The sequence below is a fragment of the Glycine max genome, chromosome 14 (genome assembly GCF_000004515.6).
Source record: "Glycine max cultivar Williams 82 chromosome 14, Glycine_max_v4.0, whole genome shotgun sequence".
In the NCBI taxonomy this organism is placed as follows: Eukaryota; Viridiplantae; Streptophyta; class Magnoliopsida; order Fabales; family Fabaceae; genus Glycine; species Glycine max.
The window spans coordinates 4058844-4072253 of NC_038250.2; the positions used below are offsets into that span (position 1 = coordinate 4058844).

Here is a 13410-nt window from a genome sequence, read left to right on the forward strand (position 1 = left end):
TATAATTACTTAAATTGATAAATTCTTGTAATTTCATTAATTAAATTTTTAAGTATGTTTTCTATGATTTAAATTTTTTTATTAAATTATTATAATGTTAAAAGTTTATAGCTAAGTCTTTAAAATTTAATACTTAAACTTCCGCTGAACATTATTAAAATGATATTTCTGACCAAGCAATTTACTTTTTCCCCCTCCATCCCCATGTCTCTCTCAACACCACGTTGCAATCATATTTAACCTGTTTAAGGATGCTTCCCCGACTCTTCCTGTTTGACAGAATTTAGACGATATATATATAAATGCATGCGTACTAATATAGTCTAGGTACCTTGTTCATTCTAATTAATTTGCATCATATGGTTAGTAGGAACGTCCATTTATGAAAACTGGTTTCATTCCTGTGAGTCATTTATTTGTTGTAATAATACTGCACATAGGAACATGTTGGATGATTATCATGATGTTGATCGCGCTTTGTCGGTGGTTAGGGAGGTTGAATATTTTGTGGATGACTAAATATTTGGTTAGAAATCGTTGATGAGTAGAATTTTGATTTTTATTACCTGTTAATTCGATTACTCAGTTAGTTTCCTCCATTGTTTGCTCCACACAATTTTATAACTAGCCTAGTGATCAATTTTCTAACAGTTGGCTAAATTGCATTAGATCAAGTAATTAAGGACCTAATATTCCAGCAAAATCCACAAATGATATGTTGAATTTTTCCACCTTGGTAACTGAGATACATTTCATGGAACTCAAGTTAATTTGTGACTTGTACTATAGACGTCGAAAATGACACATTGCTAAGAGTGGATTTTATGTTGCAAATTATGGAATTACTTCCTAATTTAGGTATGGGATAACTCTAACTCCTCTCAACTCATAAAGTTGCGTGAAAGTAACTAATGGACGGATAAAACGTCTAATCATTCTTCCACTTACGTTATCCACCCACGTCACCCTCATTTTTGTATAAATATTCTATTCAATTGGGGGTGTGCAAGATCCTCCAATCCAACCTGATGGGCTAACCTAATCCATCCTAATTTAACCCGTAAATAATTAGATTCAATTAGGGTTAGTGACAATTTAGGGATAGGTTAGGGTTAAACACAACCTATCCCAATTTTTTCTTTGCCAGATCTTTAATTCTAGTCCTTAATTATTATATCTTTACACTACATTTCATTTGTTGTGTTAATCCCTGAAAAAACACACTAACCTGTTAACTTCTTTTGTAAATATTTTCTAAATTGATGTTAATTTTTTTTTATGGTTATAAGTGACTATAATTCAATTTATATAATATCGTGTATAAAAATAAGATAAAATTTATCTTTGAAATCTCAATTATATTAATAGAAAAATTCATATTCTTAAATAGATCCAATCCTAATTTAAATCATAAATCATTAGGTTCATTAAGTCTAAAAATGGATTAGGATCTAAATCTGATCAAAATTTAAAAACAAAAGATTAAAATTGAATTTAACCCGACCCCACCCGTCTCTTGTTCACCCCTACCATCCAAACAATTGATGAGCATTTTAAACTCTAGTATTGAAATTCTGCAAACACTCATATTAACTTGATCATTATAAGCACACAACAACTCTTGACTATTGAGTTGGGGGTTCATCCTCATTGTTCGAACAGCCGATCGATATCGTCTCAGCCACTTCCAACGAATTAGCATCTCCAACATGCTTTGTTCTTGCAAAATAAAATCATACTTGTTTATCAAATATAAAAGGATACAAAATAAGGCGTAATATTTATGGAGGAAACAAGGTTTTATGAAAAAAAATAAATAAGAGAGCTTGGAATGAATGAAACAAGTGAGGGGGGGGCATCACATTAATTGAAAATAACATGCCTACAACATTTAATGAAAATTTAATAATGTTAATTTTCAAGAACTTTGTTTGTAATATCAAACTATGTAATGACATTAACTTATATCATGTAAGAATAACGTGCTGAAATTTATTGATGTATCATGTCATAAAAAATATGATAAGTCAATCATATATATATATTATTCAAAATAGTTGATACTATATAAAGAGATTAAAAATATTGTTTTAAAAAATATATGTGATTATCTTGTTAAACTAGTTATTTGTTTCAAGATATTACAAATTATTCCCAAAAATATGAACACATGATATCACATTTCCATGATTGTTACAAGTTCTAAAAATTATATTTTCAGACATCGCTGATTGTAGAAATATGATATACTTATATTTATCTCACCTCTTATTTTCATGACGAAGGACAATCGAGTATATATATTCCTATGAAAATAGAAGTTAACTATCCATTCCTGCTATCCTTTTTTCATTTCTTTTATTTTATTTTTTTTAATAAAATAATATTATGAATTTATCAAATACCAACCAAAAATATTTATGTGAATCCTATATTCTCAGCATAGTATTTCAAAGAATATAATAAAAAGTAGTAAATTTTATAGAGATTAAAAAAAAAACTTTAAAGGACCAATACAAAAAATAAGGTATTGAGTAGGGACCAAATTGTTATTTAAGTCTTAAAGAAAAACATACAATTTGATTTCTAAATTGAAAATCTTTCAATGAAAGTGACATGTAAAAGAAGTTAAAAATATAAAATAAAAGATTTACGTATAGAATATTATTTTCTCTCATTGAAAATGAACTTATCCCATTCCTTTCTTAGGAGTTAAAACATAAAAAATATAAAAACCACTCTTTTTCCTAAAAATATGCGTCCCTTTTTTTTATTTTTTATTTATAACAGATGAAAATGCACGTTTCCTACTTATATATCCCCAAAAAATGTTGAAATAAAGGTAACCAGCAGCGTGTCAAAACTCAAGTATATCATCTTCCGGGCTTGGATATATATATATATATATATATATATATATATATATATATATATATATATATATATATATATATATATATATATATATATATATATATATATATATATATATATATATATATATATGTGTAAGAAATTACGCTACGTATGAGTATGACCGTTAATGTGATCATTGTTAAAGCAAACAAATTTACCTTATATATTATTTTGTAAATATTGGATAATAATGTAAAAAAAAAAAGCTTTACACTATTTGTGCCTACACATTTAGGCATTATTATTTTTTCAATTTCTTTTTCCTTCTATTTAGCTCAATGTAGAGTATCGGTTCTGCAGGGCAACCCTTCTATTCACAAAACAGTTAAGAGATGTTGGGTTTCCATCATTAGCATCATATTATTTCAATTGAAATATAAAAAGGTGTGTCCCAACCTCACTTAAAAAACATTACAAGGCTTCATTAAAAACTTACTGATTTAATTATGTATTTCAGTCTTATTTACTTATGATAAATCTGATACTATTTCACATTAAAAAAACTCAACCCGATATTCTTTCTTCTATAAAATGAGAATCACAAATAAACTAATTAAAAATTTACATATATAACAAATTATAATCTTATTAAAATATTAGTAATTGTTGATTTTTATCAAGTAATTACTCAGTAATATAAATGCTTTACACACTCAAAGCAGCAGACACGTTTACATCTTGTTGGTAAATGTGATCTAATTGTTTCGTTGACATTTGTTATAGAAAGCCTGACAAGTCATGTGCATGATTTAACTTATGCGGTTGAGTGGAAATGCAAGAAATAGCAAATTTGACTACAAAATGCTAAAACAATAATGATTACATTTAATGCATCAATATATAGTCAAAGTTACGTGTGTTGTGTGAAGAGAATAAATTGGGATACAGAATAACCTGTATCTGATTTTAATTTCAATTTTCTCTTTTTTTTTTTTTTTTTTTTTTTGTAAAATGAAGCATCATGTTATTAATTAATTTTTTTTATGAGTTTTCACTAATAAAACTTTATCAAGGAACGAAACAGTGAATTTAGGAATGAAATAATGCCATTTAGTAGTATTGAGTTTTAAAAAACTTTGATAACCGAACTATGCCAATTGAGCTTTTCAATACCGAAGCAAAAATAATGCCATTTAGTAGTATTGGTATTGCCAGTATGTATTGGTATTGTAATTTGATTAACTTTAATTAATTTTGGTATTGGGAGTAATTATGAGGTGGGATAAATAAATATAAAATGGAGAAAATAAAGAACAAGGGTAAAATAGGAACTTTTGTGTCAAATTAGTCTGTCCTTGGTTACCGCAATTTCTCAAAAATGGACATGTATTTTGAAACGGAGGGAGTAATGATTATATTTAATGCATCAATATATAGTCAAAGTTACGTGTGTTGTGTGAAGAGAATAAATTGGGATACAGAATAACCTGTATCTGATTTTAATTTCAATTTTTCTCTTCTTTTTTTTTTTTTTTTTTGTAAAATGAAGCATCATGTTATTAATTAATTTTTTTATGAGTTTTCACTAATAAAACTTTATAATTTCTTCCTTTAGTTTATTTATTATTTAATGTTCTGATACACAGATTTAAAAATAATTAATCTCTTCATTTATATAAAATTATTTATAATTTATTAATATATTATTTACCTCTTTTATTTATGAGATTTGTTAATATATACACCCGTTTATTTTTCAAATAGACATGTTAGCAACTTGCACATATTTTAAGAAATCAAAATGATAACTTGTTAAAATAGTCCTTTTTAAAAACAAGTGTACATTGACAAATCCACAAAAAATTACTAACATACACTCATATCCTCTCTCTCTCTCTATATTTTAATTATAAAAAACAAATATTTTTAAAATGTATTTATTACTAACTTTTTTGTTCTGTTATTTTATGTGAAGTCTATTATTGAGAGATGCACACTTATTCCCTATGATCAAATGGATGCGTTTATTGACTTACTCACACTCATATAGGAAAAAAAATATTTTTTAAATTACAACTAGTATCATTAAATATAATTATGACCTAAGTTATTTAATTTTATGAGTTTTTTTAAAATTTAAACTAACATCATCCAGAAAACATATTTCAACAAAGGCAAGATCTAGACAGTGAAAATAACCTAAATATCAGAATGATTTATGATGTTCAATCTTCAATGTAATCATTTTAAACTAGGATTTGAAAAAAAAAAGTAACCATAAGTCCCATACAACAAAATTATAAGTCATAATTAAGTCAGAAAAAAAAAAAGCAATGATATGATGAAATAAGTGAAAATGCAGTGAGTGAATGACAATACAATTAGTACAAATGCAAAGCCAAACATAGCTAGGCATAGTTTGTGAGTGTAAAAAAGTGTTTATTTTTTGTACTAGTAGTGATCGGTTCTCACCATTATTGATCAGCAGCATGATTATTTTCTTGTCACGCTTTACTAGTGGATGAAACGAAAGCTGATAATTAAGCTAGTGGGGGTCATGGCTCATTATTTATGATAATTAGGCATTTAAGTAGTGTCAGCAATGGAGTCCAAATTTTTCGTCCTTCCCGTCCGGTGAGTCCATTGATGGAGTTGCTATCTAGCTAGATTCGGTTCACTGGTTTTCTCATTCAATACTATATGACCCACAGCCACAAGCCAAAGGTACGTACTTCATCACATTCACATTGGTTGTACACTTGTACGGTTCGTGTTGCAGGAGCGTCTGGGAATTCAATGCATTAAAGCATTTTACTTAATTTGAAACGTTAGATTAGGTATGTCGACGCAATTTTTTTATATTTTTTATTTTCTATTATTTACTGAAATTTATTAAAATTAATGAATTTATATACGAGTCCTTTTATTTTTCTAATGATGTTCACAGTTTAATTTTGTAAATTCCAATAATTTTTAGTAAAATATACATACTTATTTTGTTTCGTTTCATTTATTCACTTAAGAAAATATTACATAAACTAAAGAATGTAACTATAATTTAACTTTTTAATATGACTTTCATTATATTCTCTCATTTATAATATGTGCATAAATTACACTATTTAAAGATAGGTAAGCTGAGAATATGATTAAAAAACAATAATATTTAAAATTCAAGTAGGCAAGTTGATGTTTTTTCAATGGGCAAATAAAGAAAATTGATAACATAATAAAATATGGGTTAAAATAATCTGTTAAAAATGTGTATATTTATCATGATAAATAAATAAATTTAATATCTTTTGAATAGTTTAAATTAGATATAAGGTCATTTATATTTATATTTATATTTATTGATATTTTTTAAATTATTGAAATTTAATTTATAGATAAAGATAAAAGAAGATAGATTGAAATACATAAAGAGGTAAGAAGATTAAGTATACAAATAAGAGTAAAAAATGATAATTTGAGATAATTGAGAGATATTTTTTACTAGTTACATATAAGTATGTGTGAAATGCTCATCCAGAGGAAAGAAGGTAGAGAATATAAAAAAATGTCTAATTTAGAAAGTGAGGAGAGTAAGAGTTTTAGTCCAAATTATGTATTACAGTTTAAAATATAGAAGTGAGTTTTATTTTTTTCAAGTACTATTTCTTAAATTTTTTTCTCAATTTTAAATCTTTATACATCTAATCAAATTAAAAATATCATTCTTTTATATATAAATTAAACTTTCAAATTATAGTAAATTTACTCAATCCTAATTTATATTTCGTTTTTAAATTTTAAATCTTGACATATTATATTAATAAAGATGACTATCTCTTTAATTTATACACATTTAATAAAATATGATATTTATTATTATTATTATTATTATTATAACTTTTTTGTTTAAAATTTTGATTGATTATGTGTCAGTCATTTCATTTCATTTTATTTAATTTGATTATTTTATTTGACTTGATTAGATTATTTAAGTGATGATTTTAATATATAAGATTAATTAATATCCAAACATAAAGTAAATTTTTTAAATTTACAAGTGAACTTGACAGTGAAAAATGAGGTAAATTATGGAGAAATTTAATCAATGGGTTGTAAGAAAATTATATAAGTGAATTTAATTCACACTTTAACTCAAAATATTAACGTTAAGTTTATGATTTTTTTTTTCTTTTATATGATATTTAATTTTTTCATTCTTATTCACCTTTCACGTGATAACTTTTCTCTTGAAGGGAGACTTATCATATAAAAGAGACTCACATCCATTAGAAATAAAAATATTAAATATCATATAAGTAAAATTAAGATTCATAAACTAAAATCTTAATATTTTAGATTAAAGTATGAGAAGTTCCCTTATATAATTTGCTTATTTTCCATTGAAGTAAAAATATTGCCGGTGTGTAACCCCTATTGGCGGAAATTCCAAATTCTATACATATAAAATATATATTTCTCTTTTTATACGGGTGCTTAACAAGTAAATCATAACTTTATTAAAGTTACTGCTACAAAAGTTAATTTTGAAGCTATACGATATATTCTTTCTTTCCAAAAAAAATTAATTACAAATAAAAACATGATAAAAACAACCATTGAAGAAAACATATACTGCAATGTGTGTAAGTGTTCGACGATATATAGGTTAAGATAAAATAGTCTCGTATTAATTGACTGATGTATGCGCTGGGTTAAGTGTTTGACATACAGTGTATAAGAATTATTTTATACTTTATGCTAAATATAATAAAATTATGATAGCAAGCTAGAAGCAGGCGTCTTTGTTTCACCACTTTTCAGTACACAGCAAGTTGATAGTATATAGCAGGTTGATGCATGCATGTCAATAATTGCCCTGCTTCACTTTCAGAACCAACAACAATCTTTTACTACCATTCAAAATGGTGAAGGAAATTGAGCTGGAGATCAAGAAGAACTCTTCGGTTATTAACTCTTTAGATAGACTGAATTAATATATACACGTTACTGCGCCAACTACCAACTTACTAGTAAGAGAAAAGTCCCTATTTCTCTTTCCTCTCCTCCTATATATAGAGGATATATTTCCCACTTGTTTTCTCATCCTTCATTTCCAAACATATCTCATTTATAGTTTACTATTGAAAGATGGGTTTGAAAATGGCAATACTGATCCTAGGCCTGCTGGCCATGTTCCTTTTGGTCTCCTCAGAGGTGGCATCCGCGAATTCAAAAGAGGGTACGTAACCTATACATCATTTTAATTGCCTTGTACTTTTATGAAAATTTTAAAGATAAAATACTAGTAAATATTAATGTCTTTAAAAACACTCTCGTTAAAGAGTAAAAAATATTATAGAATGCAACAATATGTTCTCTCACTGCATTGTTTTATAAAAATAACACTTATTAATTTCTATACTAACATCCCTAAAATATATATATTACTGTTGTAACCTTTAAATAAATAAAAATGTTACGAAACAAGAGCTTTCTAATCTTATTTATTCGATCATAATAGACTCCTCTTTCGGTATTTTGTATATTTTTTCAATGGAGTGTATATTTTGTTATCATCTAAAACTCTCACTTCAATTTTTCTGTTCACCTTATATCTTTTTCTATCTTTATATTTCTTTTTCTTCCAACCACCAATTATACTTATCACTTCAATTTCTTTTTCTTCCCTCATAAAGTATATACATTCAACAGGAAAACTATATATATTACTTGATCCGGGATTATGATGATTCTAAACAACAGAATTTTCATGTAATTAACACATACATAATTGAGTTTTATTAAAAAAAATAAGAAATTAAACAGTTAGTTATGTATCACATATAAATTAATCGCGACCCAAATTAAATACGTGATGGTTTGACATCGTGTAATAATTTCAACATTCACAAAAATCATTGTTGAATGGTAAATGGTTTACTAATTATAATAACTCGGATTTGTTGTTATTAAAGTGACAAATGGAGTTGAAGATGCCAAATATCCTGGTGGAGGCTATGGTGGGGGTTACCCAGGCAATGGCGGTGGTGGCTATCCTGGCCGTGGTGGTGGCTACCCTGGTCGTGGTGGTGGCTATCCAGGTCGCGGTGGTGGTTACCCTGGTCGTGGTGGCGGCTATCCAGGCCGTGGAGGAGGGTATTGTCGCTATGGCTGTTGCGGTGGCCGGACATACAATGGAGGTTGTAGAAGGTGCTGCTACTACGCCGGTGAAGCTGTTGCTGCACAAACTCAGGATAAGACTCACAATTGAGACAATGCAGTTCTACGTAATGCTTAAGATGTTTCATGAATAAAATCTCGTGTCACGAGAGGCATGGATTCCCCGTGATCTTTCTTACCACTAGATCTATTTCGAATGTAGAAATAGTGTCTAATGTGTAATACGCCTTTAATTTGTACGTGCATGTGTGATCAGTTTAAGAGCAAATTAAAGTGATGAACATCATCTATTGTAGAAATTCTAATTTGTCTTAAATATCGTGATTTTTATTTCTAATTGGTCTTTTAATTTATAATTATCATATACTTATAGATGACCCTTAATTATATATAGCCATCTATTTATTCCAAGCAAAGAACCCAGAAACTTAAAGCTTGATTGAACAAGGGTCAATGCCGCTTTAATTTACTCCAATTAAAATATATGGCTAATAAACTTTGAATAATATCATGGCTAGCTACACGAATTACAACTTAATCCTAACCAAAGCTTGTATATATATATATATATATATATAAATCTTTAGTCTCTATAGCAGCCTCTTAGCTTGACAATCTTGAGCAAAACCAAATCATTGAGATATATATAGGGACTCTTTGACTTGTGTTTAATAAAATAATTTTAATTATTAAAATAAAAATACAAAAAATTGTAATGATTTGGTGCTAACAAAATCTATTAAGTACGCCAGAAAAGAAATAAAAAAAAATGGTTATTACAAACCATTTTCAAGGAGGAGCATTGATAGAAAGACAAAAAACTTTTAGAAAGTGCTTTTCTGAAAGTTATAGTTTAATCCAATGATCTATGTTCTTAGTCCGTCTTGAGCCATTATATTTCATTGAGAGTTTAGTTAAAAAAAGACTACCTACAAGTTGGATTAATGTGCAGATTAAATACTCATAAGTGAGTGAAGCTAATAAAGGTAAAAGGGTTATCACATGATCAATGTAAATATAATGAAAGTTGTTGTGGACGTTGGTTAAGTTGAGATATTCTTCCATTCAATGGACTAGTCTTTTGACTTGGACTCTTCGCATATATTTTAAGTTCTAATTTATGTTTTTCGTATAGGCTTATATTAGGAAAATGCTTTCTATAAGCTGGACTAAGGTAGAAACTCATGAATACCAAATTGGCAAGTTGATAGAGTGATGAAAATCATAATAAATGTTATTCTTAAAAGAGTAACAATGTTAAAAATCCCACATTAAATTAAATAAATTATTTAATGTGATACTTAATCCACCTTAAGACTTTCACACTTAATAAATTAGTTTTGTGGGTTATGTTTAATTTTCTCGCGGTGTTTAAATCCTATTAATACAACCTTGAGAGTAATGATGTTCATCTCTTTCAGTCCCTTGCAATCCATTTTTATCCCATTTTTCTTTCTATTTCTCTCTACATTTGTCCCTCACATATCATATTTATCACATTAGGAGGTGTTCGGATTCTCTCTAGCATATTGCCAGCCTATCGACAACAACTTCCTGGACCGTTTGATACATCTGATTGCTGATAATAAAATTCACAAAATCAAACAAATCTACTTGCTTTACCTCTTCGTGCGTGCTATATATAATAATAAAAATCCAGTTTTTAATTATTATTCATAAAATACCTTATTTTTAATCATTATTATTTATAAAACATATTTTAAAATGACCAAATTATGAAAGATAAGTAGACTTGAGCATAAATATTTATATATTATTTATATAAATATGTAATTAAACATTTTTTTTTCATTTCATACTATTAATTTTTGTATTTATCAATAATGATATATATTTATCTTTAATAAAAATTATTAAATATCATATGTGTGTGTGTTATCATGTGTGTGTGTGTTATCGTGTGTGTGTGTGTGAAATTCAGAAAAAAATATATTTGATAATAAAATATTTATGTTTTGTATATAAACTAGATTTTAATTATGCAGTTGAATTTAAATTAATTTATCAAAACACTTAATTAAAATTATAAGTCAAAAGAAATACATTATTATTTTTGGCATCCACCTACTGCACCGTTCACATTAATGGTTGTATACCTCAATACCTGCAGTTAAGTTATGTCACATGGGATCAAGGCATTTATTTGTAAAATTGGATTAAAAATTGATTTTAAAAGTTAGAGAAGTAAATTCTCTTTAAAAATAAAGGAATAAAATTAAGAATTAAAAAAAATAGGGAGTCAATATTATTTTTTTGCCAAGAGGAATTACGACTAAGAATGTGAAAAAACAGCCACTGAAGCAAATTAACATGCTGCAACGTGTAATTAGTGTTGCGTTTTTTTTACTGACTGTATTCATGTTGGAGTCGATTAGAACTATTATATACGAAGTTTTTAATTATATTTTACTCAAACTTGAAGTTAATATCACAGGTTAACATAAAAAAAATAGTCTTTTATTAACCGATGCATGCATGGGTTGAATTAAGTGTTGGACATACAGTTTATAATAAAAAATAGTCTTTTATTAACCGATGCATGCATCGGTTGAATTAAGTGTTGGGCATACAGTTTATAATATTTTATACTTTATGCAAGATATAATAAAATTATGATATCGACTAGCAGGCTGCAGCAGGCGTCGTCTTTACTTCAGTTTTTCAGTACATAGCAAGTTGATATACATTGCAGGTTGATAGACGTACAATAATTGCTCTGCTTCAATTTCATAGCCTACAATCTTTTACCATTCACAATGGAGAAGGAAGTTCTTATTAATTCTTTAGATAAGATTGAATTAATACATACCAACTACCAACTTAACAGAAAGGTTCTGCTTCTCTCTCCTCCTCTCCTATATATAGAGATACTTCCCCATTGATGTTCTACTCATCCTTCATTACCAAGCATATCTCATTTGAATACATTCCTTGTAGTTTATACTGAAAGATGGGTTTGAAGATGGCGTTACTGATCCTAGGCCTTTCCCTCATGCTCCTTTTGGTCTCCTCTGAGGTGGCATCCACGAATACAAAAGAGGGTAAGCTATACGTCATTTTATAATGTCTCTAGTTAATTATATTCTTATGATTCTTTTACAATAAAACATACTAATTAACAATTCTCTTTAAAGTTGTTAAAGAATTAGAAAAATAAAATAAAATGTAAAAGAAGGCTACGATATACTTTTGTTGTAATTTCTATAGTACTTTCACTGCAATGTTTTATTAAAAAAATACTCATTGGTTTCTATATTAATATCCCTGAAATATTTGTTAATAAAATATTTAAATTTAAAAAGTTTATAAAAAAAATTAAAAAAATGTTTACAAAAAAAGAAGTTTCTAATTATATTCTTTTTTTTCTTTTTCATCCCTCAGGCCCCAATAGTCATCTGAGACAATTTTTACATTATAAATAATTGAATTTGATTTTATTTTTTTATAAATTGAAAAAATATTAATGGTACATACATAATAATTACTTGAGATCAATGGTTCACTAACTATAACTTTTCCACCCATATCCAAAAAAAAAAACTTTTTCTAAGATAAATGGTTCACTAACTGTGTTTTGTGGTTGTTAAAGAGGCAAATGGAGTGGATGATGCCAAATATCCCGGTGGAAGCTATGGAGGGGGTTACCCAGGTCATGGCGGTGGCGGTTATCCTGGCCATGGCGGTGGCGGTTATCCTGGCCATGGCGGTGGTGGTGGCTATCCTGGTCATGGTGGTGGCCACCCTGGTCATGGTGGCGGCTACCCTGGCCGTGGTGGTGGATACTGTAGGCATGGCTGTTGCGGTGGCCGGACATACAACGGAGGTTGCAGAAGGTGCTGCTATAACGCTGGCGAAGCTGTTGCTGCACAAACTCAAGATAAGACTCACGATTAAGACGATGCAGTTCTACTTAATTAGTACTTTTGATATTTTAATTTCATGAAATAAAACAGCTTGTGACTGGAGAGGCATGGATTCTCATCATGCATGAGTCCATGATCTTTCATACCACTAGAGATATTTCGCAAGTAGAAATTAAGAGTGTTGTTGAATGTATAATAATACACGTCTTCGTGCCTGTGTGATGAGTTTAAGAGAAAATTAAAATAAATTGGTGAATATCATCTATTGTACAAATTCTATTATTATTTATTCAGAAAGTAGAGCACAAGGGAACCTAAATCGTAATTAAACCCTAAGTAAAATATGGATAATAAACTCTGAATAACATCTTGCATGGCTAATCCTTACCCAAACGTGTACATATTAACCTTTAGTCTATATATAGGAGCCTTCCTAGCTTGACAATCCTTAGCAAAACCAAATCACTGAGATATAGGGGCAGTTTGAATTGTGTTT

At 28.1% G+C, this 13410-nt stretch overlaps 2 protein-coding genes across 2 annotated transcripts; both read left to right on the plus strand.

The window, feature by feature from the left end:
* The first annotated feature begins 7952 nt into the window (after positions 1-7952).
* LOC100860051 (uncharacterized) lies at positions 7953-9366 on the plus strand. The gene is made up of 2 exons (NM_001256079.3): positions 7953-8089; positions 8826-9366. The coding sequence occupies exons 1-2, from the start codon at positions 7999-8001 to the stop codon at positions 9119-9121; spliced, it is 387 nt and encodes a 128-aa protein (NP_001243008.3). The 5' UTR covers positions 7953-7998; the 3' UTR covers positions 9122-9366.
* A 2571-nt stretch (positions 9367-11937) lies between these two features.
* Positions 11938-13188, plus strand: LOC100804226 (uncharacterized). The gene is made up of 2 exons (NM_001256078.1): positions 11938-12092; positions 12641-13188. Exons 1-2 carry the CDS (start codon positions 12002-12004, stop codon positions 12943-12945), a joined length of 396 nt encoding a protein of 131 aa, NP_001243007.1. The 5' UTR covers positions 11938-12001; the 3' UTR covers positions 12946-13188.
* The last annotated feature ends 222 nt before the right edge of the window (positions 13189-13410 follow it).